Source organism: Sclerotinia sclerotiorum, genomic scaffold (genome assembly GCF_000146945.2).
Source record: "Sclerotinia sclerotiorum 1980 UF-70 scaffold_6 genomic scaffold, whole genome shotgun sequence".
Lineage (NCBI taxonomy): Eukaryota > Fungi > Ascomycota > Leotiomycetes > Helotiales > Sclerotiniaceae > Sclerotinia > Sclerotinia sclerotiorum.
Genome location: NW_001820830.1, coordinates 59,289 through 80,971, shown reverse-complemented (window position 1 = coordinate 80,971; position 21,683 = coordinate 59,289). Strand labels below are relative to the sequence as shown.

Sequence of the window (21,683 nt, the reverse complement as noted above, 5' to 3'; positions counted from 1 at the left end):
GAAGGAAAAGGTCAGGATGGAAGAACGTTGAAGGAAGTGAAAGAGGAGATGCTCAAACAATTGGAGATTCAGCGAAAAGAATATGAGGAGAAATTGCAAGAGTTAACTCCAATCAAGTCCGGCCCAGACGGACCCCCTCCACTATCAGAGAGAGAAATTGCGGTTGCGGAGAAAGTTGCAAAACATTGGCAAGGACGAAGGTACGTTCGAATGGCCGAGGCTGTTTTTCAAAATGCAGCAATTCTGAAAGAAGCACAAATAATGAGTCACGAAATGGATGAGAATGTTGTTTTCCAGTTTACTGTTGTTGACATAGGGCACGCTTTATGCTCATCTTATGATATGGTTCTTAATGATATAGAGGGAGATGATTTTCAACTTGAAGACGCAACCAAGCCTTGCATCGGCGTTCGGGTTATAGATTACAGGAATAGTGTGGTTCATCTATGGAGTCTGGATAAACTTCAGGATCGAGTTCGTGTGATGCGACAAATGCATCAGTACCTTGATCGACCAGAATATCTTCAACACTTTCGACTCGATAATCCATTCATGGAAACTTGTATGCCACAGTACACACATGTCGGAGATGTAGAGGTCCCCCTCTCAGCAGTTTTTGAGAGTCGAGTTCAGGATTTTACCCTTGATGTTCTCTCGCCATTTACAATGCACGCCATTGGTATCATCAAGCTGTCATTAGAGCCATCTTCAGCAAGAGCTCCTTCAAATACCTTGAAATTCAATGTTGTTATGCATGAAATGATCGGATTTGCTGAGCGGGAAGGAACAGAAGTTCATGGTCAATTGTTCATACCTCCCGCTTCCAATGAAAGTGGTGTTACAACAACTCAGATGATTAAGGATTTTGATGAAGGTCCAATTCGATTCGAAAGTGTTCATAGTATGAGTGTTCCGATGTTTGGCCCCACAGATGTTTCTCTCCGTGTGGCTATCTTTGCCAAAGTTTCATCAATGCATCTGGACAAACTTTTGAGTTGGGATGATATGCGAGATAATGTCCCACAGCTTAAAAAGAAGCGTAAAGGCGCTCGTATAGCGGAGTCACAATTCTATTCTGAAGAAAAGCATGATGTATTTGTCAAAGTTCAAATACTGGAACTAGCAGAAAATGGTGATTATCCTCCTGTTGAAGTGATCCAAACGAGCGAGCTTGACCAAGGAACCTTCCAACTTCATCAAGGTTTACAACGTAGGATTGTTGTCAATTTGACACATAATTCAGGTGATGCTTTACCTTGGTCAGACGTCACTGGTTTACGTGTCGGAAGAATTCAACTCGTTGATCATATTGGGAAAAGTCCAGACCTCAGCTCTTCTTCTACTCCGCCTCTTCATCTTAGATTACTTTCCAAACCCATTGTCAAAGCTAATGCAAACGGCACTAGCAATGTTACCATTGTTGGAAAATGGGATTCTAGTGCCCATGAGTCTTTGCTCCTTGATCGAGTCACAGCAGATAAATACAAAGTTCAAATGTCCCTTGCATGGGATGTAAGGTCTGGCAAACTATCCCGTCCAATGACTTTCAACATGGACGTTTGCTCTCAAATAATGGCACGTAATTATGTCCGCTCTACATCGATGTTTGCATCATTATTTCAAAGCGTTCGAATCGTTCATTCTATGACTGGTATTTACTCTATAACAGTTCGTCCAATAGCCGTGAAAAGAGCCGGTGATTTGTGGAGGATGAATACATCGGAAGATTATGTAAAGGGTGAAGAAGCTCTTACGAATTGGACACCTAGAGGTGTTAGCTTGGTTAAAGATTTTATCGCAGCAAGAAGAAGGAAGCAAAGATTGGCAGAGTTGGACGCAGCGCAGCCATTACTGAATCGCATTGCATCGCTACCATTGCCAAAACCAATATCGGCTCCATCAATCCCACCGGTTACCGACCGAGACCCAGCTGAAATACCACTTCCAGCAAGTCCTCCGGCTACAGATGGAGAATTTCCACTGTCAATAGATGAGGCTTTCACGTCACCCATGAACGGAGATATTGCACCCACAAACGGAGACGTTCTATGCAAAGATGAGATCATAGAAAATGTTGAAGTCTCAATAGACGTGGATTCCATTCCTCACGATGAAAGCAAAGAACAACAACCCCAAACTCGATCCGAATACAATCCTCACCAAATCGCTCTTCTCCAAAAATTTATTAAATTATTCCATCTGTGTCGCGACCCATCAACCACCATCCTTACACCCACTAATGTCGAACCACCTATAAATGGTTCTCCAGCCCCGTCTCTCTTACACACATCCTCTTTCATATCCAATACATCCCGCTCAGTCTCTCCTCGACCATTAAATTTCTCAATTCACTTCACCCTTCGACTGCCAATTCACGTCAAAACTCTCGATCTCGTCGAACATCTAGATCTCGTCAAACATCTTCTGCTCCCCACGCCCATCCTAATCCTCTTATACCCCAACATCTCGCCACTGTATCTCAAATCAAGAAAAATCCTACTCTAATTAAGGGTGGATATCTATTAGTCCCTTCAGCCGATAGCACAAAATGGATACGAAGATTCGTTGAACTTCGACGTCCATACCTTCATATCCACGCAGTGAATGGTCCCAATAGCGGCGAAGAAATAAATGTCGTTGGACTTCGAAATGCTCGTATAGATCACAGTCCTGAAATCGCCAAACTACTTCGAAATACAAGCCAAAATTCTAGTAGGACTAGTAGTCCGGGAACAGCTCAGCAGGCTAGTTGGAGTAATGGTATAGGAGGTATTTATGGAGGGAGAACGAGGAGTGGAAGTACGAATAGTATGATGGGATATGGTGGAAGGGTTAATGGTAATGCGAATGGGGACAGGGGTAGGGAAATTGAGGAGACAGTTTTTGCAGTTTATGGGACAAATAATACATGGTTATTTAGGGCAAGGAATGAAAGGGAAAAGGTGGAGTGGATTTGGAAGATTGATCAGGGGTATTTTAGTAGTGGTGGTAGAGGTGGAAATGGGAATGGTGGAGGAAGAGATGATGGGAGTGGAAGTCCGGAAAGTGAGGATGTAGATGTGGATGTGGATCGAGAGGATTATTTGGCAGATTAATTGGTTTGCCGTTTGTTACTTTTTTGAGCCATGGGCATGGTATTGGCCATATAGAATATGAGATGAGATAGAAAAGAAAGACGAGAAAGAAGAAGAGAAGAGTAAAGAGAAGAGAGAAGAGGAAAATTAGATATCATGTTGGATGGATGTTAAAATACATCATTGCACAGCACAGCACATTAGATTAGGTCACATTAGACACTCTAGATTACACTTTACTTACACTTACTTACTTACATCAAACCTACAGGATTAGGTATATAATCTCACGATAGATACCCCATGTTTGCTTTCTTAATTTTATTTTTATACTTTTTATGATTTATACTAGTATTCTATTGTATTGTATGAAATGTGATGTGATGTATAGTATATAGGGTGAATAAGCGAAGAGAGAAGGGCGGTGGATGGGTAGAAAGAAAGGCAGGAATTGGAAGATTGTACATAATTATTCTTATTGGATGGGATTATCTTTAGGGCATTTATTTGTATTTGTATTTATATTTATAAGATTTTAGGGGGGATTATATATATATGTGTGTGTGTGATTTTAATTTATTTGAGATGAAGAAATATATAGGAAATATGTTGAAATTAAGGTCATTATGGGCCTAGAATTGAGGTCATATGACCATTATGGTGCACGGACCATAATTGGGAATATCTTCAATTCTACCATTACTGTAACTTAGATCCTTAGTTTAACCTACATCTAATAATACTACTACTTCCAAACAACTCAGTTTCAACAAAATATATTAATTAAGTCTTACAAGCAAACAAAACAAACCAAACCCCTCCAAAAAAAAACTTATAGAAAAACACCCAGGAAAATAAGTCTGAAATCACAAATCGTAATTCACAAACGCCTGCCTGCACGCTCATTTATAAAAGCTAGCTAGCTAGTAAGGAAGGAAAGAAAAGGAAGGAAAGGAACTTTTATCAAAATATCAAAATGTAAGATTAAGATCTTAAGATTGTACTGTACTAATCTTATATTAGAGAAATACCCTCCCCTCAAAAAATATATCTAAATATTCAAATAGTAATAATAATAAGACTATAAGAAACTTTTATTAATGAATGAGTTGTTTGTGATAATAAGACAAGACAAGATAAGACAAGATAAGACGAGATAAGATAGGAATTCCCAAAATACGCTTTAAATTTTTATCTATCAATTTTTGATTTTGATTTTTGATTTTTGATTTTGATCCTGCCACCGAGTAATAAAGAGAATAGGAAATCCTTCCTTCCTTCCGAATATTCATTCATCCTTCCATTCATCCATCCAGGAGTTCAATATACTCGAGTGAGTGAGTGAGTTATCCATCATATCATATCATAGCCATGTCGTGTCGTCATCATTAATACCCATTCCATCCCATCCCAGAATTCGCGAAATCGCCAATATAAAAAAGTCCTTGATCAAGTCAAAAAAAGAAATCCAATCTTTTCCTTCTTTTTCATCAATAGCGCCCTCCTATTCCATTCATTCCATCCCATTGCGAACCAATCAATTCTATACCCATCCAACAAACAAACCCACAAAAAAAATCAACATCCACAACTCAAAAACCCACTCCCATGATACCACTTCCCACCATCCATAACGCCCGTCCCCACACAAACCCCCTGACTCTCCACGCCCTCCGTCTTCACCCCCAAATCAAATGTCTCCGTAACCTGACCACTGCAATCCGTCACACCCTTCCAGAGACTATACGTACATTTAGTGTCTGCGGGGAAGAGCATGATGCCTTGAGTGGTGATGGTGACGCAGGTGCCAGAGGTGATGTTGCCGCTGGCGACGTTGATGCCGCATTGGCTGGGGGATTGGTAGCCTTGGTAGTAGTCTTGTTTTGTGGTGAGGGTGGAGCAGGTGGTGGTGGGGGAGGGGGTGGTTTCGGTCGTTGGGACGGGGGAGGCGAGGATGCTGGTGAGGAGGGTGAGGGGGAGGAGTGTCTGGGTGGGTTGTTAGTAGGGGTTTTGGGGATGGAGATGGATGGGAAGGGGACGTACTGTGAAGAGCATTTTGATTGGGTTTAAGATTGAAGTGAAGATTTGTTGGTTGTTTAGATGGTAGTGATCAATGATCAATGTTTGAGTTCGAGTTGTGTAGTAGTTGCAGTTGCAAATGATTGTAAGTTGTAATTGTATGATGAAGATGATGAGGAAAAGCTCAAAGCACAGAAAGAACACTCATATATATAGCTATCTCTATCTTACCTCACTCCATCTCACTTTTGCCCCTCAGCACCATTACCACACCACCATAACATCAAGCAACGTTGAATCAAGCTTGACTTTCGACCCACTCCCATGCAAGTAACACAACGCAACATGATATACATAGTCCTAGCCTTGTATTATACGCATAGTAGACGCCACCTACATGCAGCACAGTGAGATGCATGTACATGCAAGTCGTGCCTTCTCATGCTATACGATAACCTGACAGTTGAAAGCACGGCCCGATTGAAACTCGCGTTGTAAAGCATGAGAGCCTCGTATCATTGACGTTCTTTCTCAACAATACAAAAACAGAAAAGGCGGATTCCGGAAACAAGGTTGACTTGCACTGGCAATGACCGAATCAATTACATGATCTTTTTCTTTTTGGCTTTCAATTATTTGAAATCAAGAGGAAATATGAGTAGAATGACGTGTTCTACTCAAAGACCAAACCTCTAGATGCTGACGTCAAGTTCCAGCTCGCATACTGATGCGGCGTAGATGGAAGATTCCAGTCTAGTAATGAGTTTTGAGAAACGTGAGCAAATGAACACAGGAGAGGTTTGTCAAATCACATCGAGTATTTCTGCTGATGAACATTCCATGCTGATGATTGTCTTCAGCCCATGGACTCGGTTCCGCGTAGCTGCGCTCATTTGTCCCTAGAAAAATATCTCGTATTTGACCAGGTATCTGACAGCTTGAAAAAGTCTTCCCATGCTTGATTATCTCAGCCGACACTCTCCGATAGGTTATTCGGACGATATTGACGGACCTGCATATGCATAATACTGGGAACTGTAAATGAAACGTAAGTGCATCTCGATCCTACTCAATATATTGTATGCAGAGTCCTAGTAGCTGGATGGGGAGACCTAAAATGTTCTAAAGCATAGCCTACCTATACATAGTAAAAAATGCGAGTTCCATAGCGGTGGCTGATTACTGACTTAAGCGAATCCATTCTACTGGAGTCTCACACCGACAGACTTCAATGTTACATCATAAAACGTTCGGAAAACGTCCGGAGTTATTGTGTCTCCGTTCCGTAAGCTTTGAAGAGGCATAGATAGTGGTATCCCGAGATGTCCCGCCATATATGAAGAAATTTCTCGGATTGAAAAATGTTAAGAAGAATTTCGTAACGTTGCTTGCGAAAATGATGCGTAAGATAGATAGTACAATAGGGTGATGAAAACTTAACGGGTGATAAGGAGGGCTAGATTTCACATGTTGCTCAAACATATCATATATCTTCCTTAACATAATAGTAGTTGGTGACAAAAATAGTTGATAGGATCATTCAATTTGCTGATTGATACAATCATCTGCGCCTAGACTTTAGCTGCAGGAAGTTTCCTATCGCGGTACGGGCCGTGCATTGCATTACATAGGGAATTGTTGATCAATTGATATTTTAATGTATGGCAAACCACTCGGTCATATAAAACCGCCGAAGTCAATATTGAAAGATGGATAGTTTGCGAAAAGACATCGTATCGTTGGGTAACCATGAGAATGTGGGATGACTGTTAAGCGATGCAAACACTTACTAAAAATTTCCTAGGACCCCTCCCTAGCTGCTTGTTTTCGGAAATAGAGATTTGAACGTAAATAGCTCAGCTCGTATGGCTCGCTAAGGCAAGGTTGATAGTAACAGAGATAGCCAAAATGTAACAGCAACGGCTAAAGTATACGGGAGGGAGTGCCGATCATTGTCTTACGATGTGTTTGGCGTCGAGCCAGAAAACCGTTACACCCCCATCAACGCCACTTATAACACTAAAAGGAATAAAACTTACTTCTAGAACCCTTTTCGTTTCGTCCGACATATGGAGGATGCGACCAGACTTGCATTAAATCATGTTGGTGAACATTGAAAATGAATATATTGCATTTTGCTTCTGTAGTGATATCACCATGAACGCCGAATCCCTCGAAAGATACACGCTCCGGTTTCAATTCTTCGCGGATAATCATGCAGCTCTTCTAGCTGTGGTACTCATTAATGTAATTTTCTTTCCCTTTTTCTTCTTTCCTTGAGGTTGAGGAGTAGCACTTGAACTACTTTCTCCGTTCAAGGACACCGCTTGCACTTGAGCGATCAATGCATCATTTTCTGCTTGAAGTTCTTGTTCCCAAGTTGCCAGCCAACCATCATCCGCATTGTTATCATGTCTAGGACGAAGATCGGGCGAAGATGGTGTTACCAAAGTTGTACCCCAAACAGTTCTTGGCGCAGGCGGACTCGTAGACGGTGAAGCGAGTGCTCCGAAAGAAGAACCTTGACGTGAGGTCCAAGGAGGCGATGCATTGATCGGGTCAATAGACGTCGAGGCAAGTTGGGCATAATCTGTATCAGAATAGCTTCCCGGGGATGTCTCGGGTTGCCTTTGTCTAGCATGGGCCCAGCGTGCATTATCCTCTGCCTTCTCAGCACGCTGCCTGTCCTTCTCTTCTCGAATCTCCTTGTCCCTGTTACGTTTCCTTCGTCGCTCAATATCCTCTTTGAACTGATTCAAAATTTCCGGTTGAACAACATCAGTCCAATTGCATTCCAAAAAACCTACTTCGCAGCCAAATGGTAAGTGCGCCAGATATTTTGTTCTTTTTCTTAATTCATCATCCATTACATGAGTGGAGACTCGTTCAACGCGAGGAAGTAATGTTGAAGGAAACGAGGCAAAATTGCCGAAAGCGGATTTCAGAATCCTAATATCAAGGGGCGCGAGGTAATAATGAAGGAGAGATTGGTAGAAAAAGTACGGGGCATCCGGTGAGTGTCCCTCATTTTGATGGACATTCTTTGAGCGTGAATGTGAAGGATTTGAGGTTGGAGTGATATTAGACGGAGTTGGTGGCGTGGGGGTCACCGTCGGATCCAATTGGGAAGGGACAGCTGATGGAGATAGCGTTGAAGCATAAACATCTAGGCCTGATTTTGCAGCATGCTGGACGAAGTACATCTCCGGTGTGTTGTCATCAACGACATTGAATTGTATGGGTTGCCTCTTGGGTTTCTTCTCCATGGGCTGGCTTGGTGGAGGCGGTGGTCCGCCGATACCTTTGATTTTTTCCTTCGCATCGAGCACGGAATTGACAGCTTTTCGAGTCCACTCCGGTTCCTCTCCAAACATCAATTCATCCTCATTCTCTTGTTGCTTCAATGCTTCAATTTCTGAATCAAATTGTTCCAACATATATTCTTCACTTCCTTTCATGATTCGAGCATAATCCATAACTTCGGCAGCGAAATACCATGGAATATCTTCCGACTTATCGAGCACATCCGCACCATCTCTTGGGAGTGCCAAAGTGCTTCCGGGTTGTCGCATAACTAATCGTAATACAACGTCCTCTCCTTCACGAGGGGCCGGCCCTTCTTGTCCAATATACCATCTAACGGGTCTAGTTTCTGAACTATAGATAGTATCCCAGCAAATTGGACATGCCTTCCATCGAGCTTTTTTCTCCGGGATAGGGTTCGTATCGTCGGTGGAGTGCATATAACGGATGAGACATGGTAGACAGAATATATGTCCACATTTTGCCATTCGGGGGGCCACAGGATGGGAGAGGCAGATTGGACATGATGCGTCTTGTGATTCTGCCGATGCGAGGATTTGTAGAACATCGCTCCAGTCCAAATGCTGGTCCGCAAATAGGGCTTGTTGCTTGTAATCCCCATGTGGCCTGACTATAAATCGATAATTTGCGTGAATATATCTCGCCTTGTCACTTGAATGATGACCAGATCCGATTCCATATATATTTCCACGCCTTGTTCCTCTTGTGATAGTACTGCGATAGTCTTGTGGCCTAGGTGGGAGAGCGAAGCTCATAAGATGTGTGATTGAGGTTTGCCCTCTTCGACTATTTGCATTTCTCATGGCCGCCTAGGAACATTAGTACTACTGTTGATTGTAACCTGCTTATGGAATGCGGATGCCTGATTGTGTGTAATGTGCTTGTAGATTGGAAATGCGAAATGATGAAAACTTACGGATTCCGCCATAGCATCCTCATCCGCGAGCCTCGGTTTCTTGGAATTTCTATGTTGCTTCCGTTGACTTTGATTATTTCTGGCAGCCGCGGGTATCCCAGTTGAGTGACTAGCAAAACGTCTTGTGTTTGAGTCAAAAGTTGGAGGTGTAGTCTGACTCTGCTGTTGTTGAATGGGAGTATGTGATGATGCAGTATTGAGAGACTTTCCGCCGGGCGATGACGCGCTTTGTGGAACTGGGTTCATAGTTCAAATCGGATTGAGATGATGAGTTAAGTAGTAGGGCATAGGACTTAAAATAGTTATTTTAATGGAGATTGATGGCTGACGAAGTTGTTGTAGTACTTTTCAAAGCCGGATTGATGGGAGGTTTAGTCGATGTCTTTTTCTGATAAGACGATTGCTTTGATAGCTTTGATATGCTGCGCGATCCGGCGGAAAACCCGACTTAAAAAACAAGTCTAACGACTTCTTTGATTGTCAAACCGAATGGTGACTTTTACTGTCGAACTTGAATTAGTACTTTGAAATGGGACTTTGAAAAGTGTTATCCTTCTTGAAAGCCTTCAATCATCCGATTGACAAATCCGACGAGGGAAAATGTGCGGAGGTGCCTGGCTGTACCTATCTTAGAAGTACGGAATACGAAGCCGAGTAATTGGAAGATGCTATATATGAGAGAGAACGAAGACTGAAGATGACCTAAGTATAAATAAAAATTGGACTTATAGTTGTTGTTTTTGTTGTTTTAGAGTGGTTTTCAGACGCCGCAAAGGACGCTGTTGATTATAAAAGTCTTATTATGGTAGAGAAAGAGTCACATAGAGCTAATCGTACTGCCTATATGACATGATTGATTACCGGCATTGATATGATCATCTTATAACCGGGCTAACTTTAGAGACAAAGACGCAATTTTGTATCTTGAAGAAGTGGAAAAGTAGGTAGGTAATTTATAACATCAATTAATTCTCAGGTGTATGATTTTGATTTTCAATTCTCATAGGTATGTATTTAGAGAGAATACGCTAGTCAAATTATACAGAAATTAAATACGGTAAATAAACATATTATACATAAAAATTCCTATCTATTTACCTACTCATACTTCACTTCACTTCACTTGATTGACTCCTCGATTGACTTTCAACTTGACTTCCATTTCATGTCAAAGCTCCTCTGAATTTTGGGGGCGAAAAAGTCTTGGCAAGGCTTTAACGTTCGGCTCAGTCATCTTCTTTTAATTCTGGAGCAACAAGAATTGCTAACCCATCTCTACCTGCCCACTCTAAAAATCAACCCCAACAACACAATATTTATTTTATAAACAGTTATATGAACAGCTTTATACAGAAATATCGTGGAAGTTACGGTTATCGCGCGCTTCTTAGACATACATCTATCTGTTCTTATTAATGCGCTGATATTTCGAAATTTACTCCAAAAAGTTCCTCCATATCACGAAAACCCAACATCGACTCAGCGCGACAAGTCCCTTCCAATCCAGGCCAGCCTGACAAGGTAGGTTTGGAAATAATAAGCTTCAGCAAGCCGGCATGATGAACGGTCGTCATCTGCCGGCAGGGCAAGGCATGCAACAAGATATGGGAAGGAGAAGACCTTATAGTCATCAGGCTCAGCCATATCCGCCGGCGGCACCTTTGTACAATGGATACATGCACCCGTACAACGCGAACTATTACCCACAACCATTTCCTCCACAATATCATAATCCAGCTATCACCCAACAGTACAATCCTTATCAACATTATGGTCGTTCGCCTCCTCCAATGATGCCGCATTATGTTCATCCTCCTCCACCTCCACTTCAACCCCAAGCACCACCTTTTACTCGACCCCAACCATCTCCTGCTATTGCCGCATCTCATCCACCAGTGATCGCGTCGTCTTATCAACCAGCCTCTGCGCCAGTCCCCCCTCAGACTCCTTCAACCTACTCAACGCAGTCATCCAATACTCTTCCTGGACCTATGACACCTCCTACTCCACAAGCATTACCTCAATCTCCACCTCCAGCCCCTAACCACTATATGCCTTTCCAGCCACCAGTATGCTACACTTCGAGAAATACATTTATAATTGCTGACATTAACTAGTTGCCTTGGGCTACTCCTAATACTGCTGCACCCTGGCCAGCCAGACGGCGTCGGAAAAGAAAGCAGAGTCCTGAAATATCTACGAATCCTGTCGAGCTTCCAGACTTAGACAAAGATGTTGTTTCTGAGCCGGAGAAGGATTTAGAAAGGTTGGAAACACGTATAGAACCAACACCGGCGGTTGAAGAAGCTTCAGGGCTTGCACCCGAAACACCTACCACTACTCAAGGTCCATCCGAAGACAATGAATCTACAATATCATCTACACCATCATCTACACAACCTTCGTCTCTCCCTACCGGTGGGCAGGCGACTCCTGTAGCCACGAAATCCCAGCGAGCTGCCGTACCTGCTGTCCCCGTCGTACGTGTCATCCCAAAGTCTCAGCCTAAAAATACGCCATCGACGACCCCTCAAAAGCCCAGCGGAGAACTTCCTGCCGAGGTGACCCCGGGTACATCCGAACCCACAAATGCGGATGAAGCGAAAGAGCCTGCTAATGAAGAGGTTAAGACAACACCCCCTCCTCCTAAAGCATGGGCTACTCCAAGAGCTTGGACTGGTCTCTTTGGTTCATCCGGTGCACCTACAGCACCTACCACTGCCAATGGTGGGCAAAATGGATCACCCGGATTTGGCAAGAAGAATACGGAATCATTGGCTGAAGCATTGCGCTCGTTCAATGCTGAAGCTAAAGACTCTAAAATAGCATTTCTTGAGCCTCGAGGTTTAGTTAACACTGGTAATATGTGCTACATGAACTCAGTTTTACAAGTTCTTGTTTTCTGTACCCCTTTCTATGACTTTCTTGACCAAGTTAGCAAGAAAGCAGCGCATAGCTTCAAGAGTGAAACTCCTTTGATTGATGCCATGTGAGTTCTCTCTATGTATACTCGTATGGATGTTACTAATACCGCTCAAGGATTATGTTTATGCGAGAGTTTCCAGTAATTGATTCTGCAAAATCTGTTGAGCAACTCAAAATGAGATTAAAGGAAGGAGAACTTGAGCAATATGGAGACTCTTTTACACCGGACTTTGTATACGATGTCATGCGACGCTTACCAAGATTCGTGACGATGCAGGTTAGTTCATTTAGAGATCATTCAAGTTTTCGTTTACTTATATATGTCATAGAGAGGACATCAACAAGATGCGGAGGAATTTCTAGGCTTCTTACTTGAAGGCCTTCATGATGAATGTGTACATGTCATGAAGTCAAGTGACTCGAGCAAAACTCCGGCTGCCACAACACCCATGAATGCACCTTCATCCCCAACAAGCGACTCTGCCAGTCGACGCGGATCTATTGATGATGTCTGGCAGCAGGTTGGACCTAAACAAAAGGCTGCGATCACAAGGTCTTCCGGGACCATCCTGACTGGCTCTCCAGTCACTAAGATTTTTGGTGGCAGCTTAAGATCTGAATTGCGTGTGCCAGGCTTGAAAGATTCCATCACTCTTGAGCCATATCAACCACTACAACTTGATATTGGTTCACCAAACATTCACAATATCATTGATGCATTGAAAGGTTTAACACATTCCGAGGTCCTTCATGGCGATTTCAAGTCTCCAAAGGGTCCCAATGTGACCGCGACAAAGCAGGTATTCATTGAGACAGTACCTCCTGTTCTCATCTTACACTTGAAGCGTTTCCAGTATGACAACACTGGCGGAACGCAGAAGATTTGGAAGAAGGTCGGATATCCTTTGGAACTCGAATTACCAAAGGAAGTCTTTCCCAAAACTAAACGAGGTGTCTTCGCTCATGATGGTTATCCGAAGTATCGTCTCATCGGCGTCGTGTATCATCATGGTAAGAATGCCAGCGGTGGACACTATACTGTGGATGTTAGAAGGCAAGATGGGAAAGAGTGGATCAGACTTGACGACACTGTTATTAAACGTGTAAGAAGCGAAGATGTGGCTGAAGGAGGTAGTGAGGAAGACCCTAAAGTGTTGGCTGCTGCTTTGGAGGCACATAAAAAGGATAGTTCGTCTTCTGGAAACATCTTCTCCTCGATTGGGGAAGAAAACGGAGAGGCCGAAGAGGATGGATGGAAGCAGGCCAGTGGATCCGGAAAGAAATGGTCTAGTGTTGTTAATGGCGCTTCTACGCCAAAGCCCAAATCAGCCAATGGACATGGGGCTGGTAAATTCTCAGTCATGGATAATAAAGTCGCATATCTTTTGTTCTATCAGAAAATATGAGGGTTTCGTTGATATAATGATGGGGTTGGCAGGCAGGATAGACGTGAAAATGAAAGGTACAGCAATGGTGGTTGAAGAACACCGGACGGGACGTTGAATGGGATGACCGGGCGGGAATACTATCAAGGTGATGGATGTTATGAGGAGATGAGATGAATTGACGAGAAAAGAGATGATTGGTGCTGAAGGTGCGATACCCGTTCGAAAGTCAGATATCCTTATGTCGCTATTCAGCAACAGGATTTCGGATGGGTGGTTTGCCTAGTCTTATACTACCTACACAGTTACCATGAGATGCATTGCGACTTTCTTGTACAGCACTTCTTCGGATAACCTCCGATTTTGGCATCACGTCTATGGCATGAGCGGCGGGCGCATGTTGGGATGGAATTGGCGCGCAAAAGAGTATATGTTTGCAAGGAAGTTTGATGTTTTGACAGTGGTTACTCACAGCCGGCTACCCACATCATCAATCAAAAATTAGCGATGAATAAAAAAGTCACATAATTCGAAAATGTACTGTATTAAGAGTCAATGACGTTGCATGAGGTGAATGCAACAATGGTTGTTCTTAACCACTTATAACGATCAGAAGATTAGCGATGAATAAAAATTATACAGTGCCTAAGAGATGGTACACAATTGAGAAGTCTTCCCTGTGTGTTGTAGTCGATGAGTTGGTTGAGGTTGATGGCCCCGCAAGTATTCGTTGTCACGATCTAGACAACACCTAATTGATATATCATATTTGTAATATTTAAGATACATACATTGTAATCCTTGACCTCTCATGGCACGTAAAGCCTTCTGGCAATCAGGACTCCATCTTTTCCTAGAATCCTTTTTCTTAGTAGTTATGATTACTACCAGGTGGTTACAATTACGAGGGGAGGGAGGGGATAAATGGAGATCAAGTCTCTAAGCGATGTGTGGCTTCTAGGTTCCGAGTGGCTCGACCGTGTTCCTGTACGGACGAAGGACACCAGTACTAGACTAGTAACTATCTAGTACGCTAGTACGTTTAGTAAACAAAACTTAATTTTAAATATTTCCCATTGTAAATGGATCCTCTTGACTTTCATTCGTTATTACAATATTGTTGACACTTTGTTTTTGTGCGTGTATGAAATTATGTCCTCGGATCTTCTGTTATAGCACCCTTCTTACAAGTGCCTCATTTGAATCTTGTAATCTTAGTGAATTTACTGCCTCTGCCTCATACTCGTCCAGATATCTTGCTTCCGTTCCGAGATTACCTTGTTGGGGTACAAAATGTCCGAAGGCCGCGAGAGATATTCTTTGCGGCAGACGCCCAAGTAAGTATTTATTATCTCCCCTCTTCACTTTTCTTGTTGAGATCCCAATTCTAACAATCTGCACAGAAAGACGGAACGTGCTGGCTTCGTCGAGACTCCAAGAATCCGTCGTCAACGAAAGTCGCAGTTTCCCGAAGACGCAGACGACTCTTCATCCACAACAGATAATCCACCGTCAAGGGTGAGATCCTCGAGTCGGAAAGTGAACATGGTCGAAGCAGCAACAGCCAACGACCACTCCAGCAATGGTTCGATAACCAATGGCTATACTTCTGCGGTCAATGACTCTAACACGAATGGGTCATTGAAGAAGGGCAGCGCAAAAGTCGAGAATGCGATCGAACAAAAGGTAGTCAATGGCAAGTCAGAGGTCTCGCAAGATCCCAAGATCGATACCTCGGGTCATTTCGATTTTGGTGGTTCTTTTGGCGTTAGTGCTATGATGATTGGCTTTCCTTGCCTCATGTGGTATATGTGGATTGGAGCAACATACTACAATGGAAAATTTCCCACGCCGGAACCAGGTCAGGAGTTCCTCGATTTTGTCAAACATATGGGTCATCTTGTTTATACGGGGGCATTTCCAAGCCTTCGTGCGTGGAAAATCTACTGGGTTTTCTTCGTCTTTGAAGCTATCATGTATTGTCTCATGCCAGGAGTCTGGGGTTATGGAAAACCACTACCCCATGAGGGAGGCAAGCAATTGCCATACTATTGTTCCGGAATCTGGTCTTTTTATTTTACCTTTATCACTGCTGGCGTTTTGCATTACTTCGACATATTCAAGATCTATACTCTTCTTGACGAGTTCGGGCCTATCATGTCCGTGGCAATTTGCTCTGGATTTTTGGTTTCAACTGTTGCGTATGTGTCGGCTTTGGCACGTGGAGCTCAACATCGAATGACAGGGTATCCAATTTATGACTTCTTCATGGGAGCCGAATTGAATCCAAGAATGTTCGGTATCTTGGATTTTAAAATGTTCTTTGAAGTTCGTCTACCTTGGTTTATCCTTTTGGGTCTTTCATGTGCCGCTGCTGCACGACAATATGAGCAATATGGCTATGTATCAGGTGAAGTTGGATTCCTGATCATGGCACACTTTTTGTATGCAAATGCGTGCGCTAAAGGGGAGGAATTGATTATTACAACCTGGTTTGTCTATCCCATTGCTTGTTTCAAAGCAGTCTACTTACTCTATTAGGGATATGTACTACGAAAAATGGGGCTTCATGTTGATCTTCTGGAACCTCGCTGGTGTTCCTCTCAGCTACTGTCACTGCACCATTTACTTAGCCAATCACCCACCATCTGAATACTCCTGGAACAAGTACTTCCTCTACTTTTTGTATACGTCATACCTCTTCGTGTACTGGGTCTGGGATACTACCAACAGCCAAAAGAATATGTTTAGATCTCGTGAGCGTGGTACTGTCACAGACCGCAAGGCATTCCCTCAATTGCCATGGAAGGAGGTCATGAACCCCCGCGTCATCAAAACCAAAACTGGTGATTCAATTTTGGCGGATGGTTGGTACGGAAAGGCTCGCAAAATCCATTATACTTGTGATTTCTACTTCGCTTTCTGCTGGGGTCTTATTACTGGCTTCAATAGTCCATTCCCTTGGTTCTACTGTGCCTTCTTCGCCGGTATGATCTCTCATCGCGCCTACAGAGACATTCAGAAATGCAGAGAGAGATATGGAGAAGCTTGGGAGGAATACGAAAGATTAGTCCCATATTTGTTCATTCCAGTAAGTGCAATCTTATTTTCATACATCCCCAATTTTAGTTGCTTAAAGCTAACATAGCCAAAGGGTGTCTTTTGAATGGTTATATACCATATTTGTCAAAACGGATGACTTCGGACTCTTCTGTCCAGAAGGATGGTTGGGATCCTCAATACAGTAGATTCCAAGACTGGGCGGTTCGTACAATAGACGTGGTAATAAATTTTCTTGTACATAGATTATTGATATATAGGACTTGTAATGCCTAATTGTACTCAATAATGTACGCATATATGCTCTCATAAAACTCGAATAGTGAATTGAATGGTAGGAAGCTAAGGTTCATCGATGAAAAAAACATATATTACACTACGCCGAACTTAATTCGACTAAAATGGAGGTGGCAATAAGACAGCTCAGATTATCATCGCTGTAAGGCTGAATGGAAGGCGGCTTGGTCTTGCATTCTGCCTTGTTTCACTGCAGCCTTGTTACAAGATTACAAGGCTGAAAAAGGAAGTTGGTGTTTGAATCCGTTATCGAAGCTCAGTTAGACGCTAATTCTATCAACTCACAAAGACCCAAAGTGCAATTTATCAATTTCAATCAACGCGAGTTTTTGAACCACCGCGTCGTCCTCTTTGATATCCTTTTGCTTCTTCTTCAACAAAATCCCACCTCAATTCTCTCCCATCAATAGATATTCAAAATCATCATGGTGGATATTAGAATCGATAAGAATTTATTTCAGGAACGATTATCGCATTTTATATCGGCTTGGAAAGCTGATAAGAGAGGAGGCGACGCGGTTTTCAATGGCGCAAATAGTATCTTGGTGTTGATGGGCAAGACTGAGGATGTGGCAAGCTTTCAGAAGAATAATGCGATTCATGTAAGTTTGCATTAACTACGAGTGACTTTGCAAGGAAGTACAATGGGCGGGGGTTTGAATGCTGATGAAGAAATAGTTTTGGTTATTAGGCTACGAGTTTCCAGCAACGCTATTCCTTTTCACAGTTGATACTCTATACATTGTGACGACGGCAAAGAAAGGTTGGTGGATAGTTAAATCATATGCGCCAGAGCTTGGAAGCTAATATTGGTATAGCGAAACATTTGGAACCTCTGAAAGGTGGAAAGATCCCACTCGAAGTCTTGGTCAGAGGCAAAGATGCGGCAGCCAACGAGAAGCTCTTCACAAAGATTACAGATGTCATCAAGTCATCGGGGGTGAGTTATGAATATTGCTATTCTCCTCAATGGGAGTAGTCTAACAAATATTTATTTACAGAAAAAAGTTGGAATTTTACCAAAAGATACATCCAATGGGCCTTTTATCGATGAGTGGAAAAAAGCCTATTCCGAGCTAAAGGATGTGGAAGAAGTAGATATTGCGCCGGCTTTATCTTCTGCAGCTTTGGCAGTGAAAGATGAGAATGAACTGGTAAGGCACTATACTGAGGTTGAAGAACTGGTTGATGCTGATACATTTCTGCAGCGCGCTATGCGAAATTCATCAAAAGCATGTACTGCACTGATGAACCCATATTTCGTCGAGGAAATGTCAGGTATTCTAGATGAGGAGAAAAAGGTCAAGCACAGCGCCTTGGCCAATAAAGTGGATGGCAAGTTGGACGACGCCAGATTTTGGACTTCCGTCGAACTTCCTAACAAACAAAAAATGCCCAGCGACTTCGATTCCTCACAATTGGACTGGACACATGGCCCTATCATTCAGAGTGGTGGAAAGTACGACTTGAAGATGAGTGCCCAGGTCGATGATGAGTTGTTACATGCTGGTGTGATCATTTGTTCTATGGGTCTCCGATACAAGACTTACTGTTCCTTGATTGGCCGAACTTATCTTGTCGACCCAAATAGATCCCAGGAGAGCAACTACAAGTTTCTATTACAGGTTCACAATCTTGTCATGAAGGAAATTCGCGATGGTGCCCATGTCAAGGATATTTACGCCAAGGCTTTAGCTCTCATCAGAACGAAGAAGCCTGAGTTGGAGAAGCATTTCTCAAAGAATGTTGGAGCTGGTATTGGTATCGAAACGCGAGACCCCACCCTACTTCTTAATGCCAAGAGCAATCGTATCCTGAAGGACGGAATGACCCTCTGCGTCACTACTGGATTCAATGACATTGAGAACAAGGATCCTCAAGATAAGAAGAGCAAAATTTACTCTTTAGTATTATCGGATACTGTTCGTGTGACTCAAGCGGAACCAGTTATTTTTACTGGCGATGCACCCTCGGAACTCGATGCGACCTCATTCTTTTTCAAGGATGAAGAAGATGAGCCTGCACCAGAGCCTAAAGTCAGCAAGGCAAAGAAGGATTCGAGCGTTGGGGCTGTTGCAACCAAAAACATCACCAAGACAAAACTACGGGCTGAGCGGACAACTCAGGTTGATGAGGGTGCTGAAGCCAGACGCCGTGAGCATCAAAAAGAGCTCGCGAGGAGGAAACATTTAGAGGGTCTTGCAAGGTTCGCTGAAGCTACTGGTGACCAAAACGGTGTCGCCGTTAAGAAATTCAAGAGATTTGAATCTTACAAGCGCGAGAATCAATTCCCTCCCAAGATCCGGGATCTCGCCATTGTCATGGACGCGAAGAACTCAACAATTGTCTTGCCTATTATGGGCCGCCCGGTACCGTTCCACATTCAAACTATCAAGAATGCAAGCAAGAGTGACGAAGGTGAATTCTCATACCTTCGAATCAACTTCTTGTCTCCTGGTCAAGGTGTTGGGAGAAAGGATGATCAACCTTTCGAGGATGCTTCAGCGCACTTTGTTAGAAGTTTGACATTCAGATCTCATGATGGAGATAGATTTCAAGAAATTGCCAATCAAATTGGTAACATGAAGAAAGATGCTGTTAAGCGTGAACAAGAGAAAAAGGATATGGAAGATGTTGTTGAACAGGACAAACTGGTTGAGATCCGAAGTAAGTTTGCAACATCGCACCTGTTTTATTTCATTACTAACACATACAGATCGCCGACCAATTGTTATGGATAATGTCTTCATTCGTCCAGCTATGGATGGTAAACGTGTACCAGGAAAGGTCGAAATTCATCAAAATGGCCTTCGATATCAATCCCCCCTAAATCTTCAACACCGAGTCGACATCCTCTTCAGTAATGTCAAACATCTTTTCTTCCAACCTTGTGATCATGAATTGATAGTTATCATTCATGTACATCTTAAGGATCCAATTTTGATTGGCAAGAAAAAGACCAAGGATGTTCAATTCTATCGCGAAGCTACTGACATTCAGTTTGATGAGACTGGAAACCGGAAGCGAAAGTATAGATATGGTGATGAGGAAGAATTTGAAGCAGAACAAGAAGAACGAAGACGTCGCGCTGACCTCGATCGTCAATTTAAAGCATTTGCGGAAAAGATTGCCGACGCTGGTAAGAATGAGAACGTCGATGTTGACGTACCTTTCCGTGAACTAGGTTTCAATGGTGTGCCATTTAGATCAAGCGTTTTCTGTCAACCCTCGACAGACTGTTTGGTTCAACTCACCGAACCACCTTTCATGGTCATCACTCTTGAGGATATTGAAATCGCTCATCTTGAACGTGTTCAATTCGGACTTAAGAACTTTGATATGGTATTTGTCTTCAAGGATTTCCATCGTGCTCCTTACCATATCAATACCATTCCTATGGAATCAATCGAAAATGTTAAGGAATGGTTAGATTCCGTTAATATTCCATTTTCCGAAGGACCTCTTAACTTAAATTGGCCAACCATTATGAAGACGGTAACAGCAGATCCACATGGATTCTTTGCCGACGGTGGATGGGCTTTCTTGGCAACCGAATCTGATGATGAAGGCGGCGATGAAGAAGATGAGGAGTCAGCATTTGAGATTAGTGATAGCGAAATGGCTGCGAGTGAAGAAAGCTCGGAAGAAGATAGCGATTTCGATAGTAATGCAAGTGATGACGAAGGAGAAGAGGATAGTGAGGGAGAAAGTGAAGGTGAAGATTGGGATGAATTGGAGAAGAAGGCTAAGAGAAAGGATATGGAAAGTGGATTGGAGGATGAAGAAGAAGCGCCCAAGAAAAAGAGAAAGCATTAAGCGAGTAACTTTAAGCAGACTATCGGATGCAAAGGGTTAGGCATTAGGGAAATAGAGGAAAATTGTGACAGCGGACGGGTAATGGATTGGTATGATCTGCATAGCAGGTATCGGAGGGATGAGATGAAATGATATGAGATTTCGGATTCTTCATTGTAATTTTTATCTTTTATTTTTCTGCCTATGAATATGGCGTTTAAAATTGAATGAAAGAATTTTTTTATTGATGAGGATGTGGCTGTGGATGAGGATTAGGAATGGTCTCGAGAGGGAGATATAAAAATAAATAAATAGATAAATATCTTATAAAGATGTCTTTCAGGGCGTGGTGAAAAAGACATAAAGTATAAGATTGGAGTGAAGATGGAGTGAAGGAAGGGAAGGGCACCAGGGGGGAAAAGGTAATTGGGAGGGGAAATTTGTAGTTATAATTTTTGTATTTTATTGCTGTTATTGTTACTGTTACTATTACTGTTATAGATGTTTTATACTGTGATATTATATTATATTACAAGTCTATCTTTCTTTCAGGTCATTCTTTTATATTAAAAATTTGAATTTGAATTTATTGACGACTTTATAACGAATTTGATATAATTTATAGTAATAGAAGATGCTTTGTTACATATCTCATCTATTCTATTAAGAATGTTTATAAGAAATAAAAGATGTAGTAAGATTTTATATTTATTTGTTTATTTTTTTAGTAGGGAACTTGTTGTATATCTTACCAAATACTCCCCGCGGCATTGAATACAGGATTGTTTCAAGAGGGTATTCCTTATATATATCTTATCCTTGAAACTTTCTTTGGCTTTCTGACGGTAGTATGCATGTATACATGCAATCTAATCCCATCCCCTGCCT

At 42.4% G+C, this 21,683-nt stretch overlaps 7 protein-coding genes across 7 annotated transcripts; 5 read left to right on the top strand and 2 right to left on the bottom strand.

Moving 5' to 3' along the window:
• Nucleotides 1–492: 492 nt before the first annotated feature.
• Nucleotides 493–2,505, top strand: SS1G_04859 (hypothetical protein; the record flags this gene model as incomplete). The annotated part of the gene is made up of 1 exon (XM_001593382.1): nucleotides 493–2,505. One exon carries the CDS (start codon nucleotides 493–495, stop codon nucleotides 2,503–2,505), a length of 2,013 nt encoding a protein of 670 aa, XP_001593432.1.
• A 308-nt stretch (nucleotides 2,506–2,813) lies between these two features.
• SS1G_04858 (hypothetical protein) lies at nucleotides 2,814–3,095 on the top strand (the record flags this gene model as incomplete). Its single annotated transcript, XM_001593381.1, has 1 exon — nucleotides 2,814–3,095. One exon carries the CDS (start codon nucleotides 2,814–2,816, stop codon nucleotides 3,093–3,095), a length of 282 nt encoding a protein of 93 aa, XP_001593431.1.
• Nucleotides 3,096–4,652: 1,557 nt separating this feature from the next.
• On the bottom strand, nucleotides 4,653–5,129 carry SS1G_04857 (hypothetical protein; the record flags this gene model as incomplete). Its single annotated transcript, XM_001593380.1, has 2 exons — nucleotides 4,653–5,060; nucleotides 5,118–5,129. The coding sequence occupies 2 exons, from the start codon at nucleotides 5,127–5,129 to the stop codon at nucleotides 4,653–4,655; spliced, it is 420 nt and encodes a 139-aa protein (XP_001593430.1).
• Nucleotides 5,130–7,306: 2,177 nt separating this feature from the next.
• SS1G_04856 (hypothetical protein) lies at nucleotides 7,307–9,579 on the bottom strand (the record flags this gene model as incomplete). The annotated part of the gene is made up of 2 exons (XM_001593379.1): nucleotides 7,307–9,226; nucleotides 9,334–9,579. 2 exons carry the CDS (start codon nucleotides 9,577–9,579, stop codon nucleotides 7,307–7,309), a joined length of 2,166 nt encoding a protein of 721 aa, XP_001593429.1.
• A 1,313-nt stretch (nucleotides 9,580–10,892) lies between these two features.
• SS1G_04855 (hypothetical protein) lies at nucleotides 10,893–13,929 on the top strand (the record flags this gene model as incomplete). Its single annotated transcript, XM_001593378.1, has 5 exons — nucleotides 10,893–11,402; nucleotides 11,451–12,322; nucleotides 12,373–12,535; nucleotides 12,588–13,605; nucleotides 13,835–13,929. 5 exons carry the CDS (start codon nucleotides 10,893–10,895, stop codon nucleotides 13,927–13,929), a joined length of 2,658 nt encoding a protein of 885 aa, XP_001593428.1.
• Nucleotides 13,930–14,936: 1,007 nt separating this feature from the next.
• SS1G_04854 (hypothetical protein) lies at nucleotides 14,937–16,809 on the top strand (the record flags this gene model as incomplete). Its single annotated transcript, XM_001593377.1, has 4 exons — nucleotides 14,937–14,980; nucleotides 15,047–16,135; nucleotides 16,185–16,734; nucleotides 16,798–16,809. 4 exons carry the CDS (start codon nucleotides 14,937–14,939, stop codon nucleotides 16,807–16,809), a joined length of 1,695 nt encoding a protein of 564 aa, XP_001593427.1.
• A 616-nt stretch (nucleotides 16,810–17,425) lies between these two features.
• On the top strand, nucleotides 17,426–20,816 carry SS1G_04853 (hypothetical protein; the record flags this gene model as incomplete). Its single annotated transcript, XM_001593376.1, has 6 exons — nucleotides 17,426–17,602; nucleotides 17,679–17,763; nucleotides 17,819–17,940; nucleotides 18,002–18,154; nucleotides 18,209–19,667; nucleotides 19,717–20,816. The coding sequence occupies 6 exons, from the start codon at nucleotides 17,426–17,428 to the stop codon at nucleotides 20,814–20,816; spliced, it is 3,096 nt and encodes a 1,031-aa protein (XP_001593426.1).
• Nucleotides 20,817–21,683: the final 867 nt, after the last annotated feature.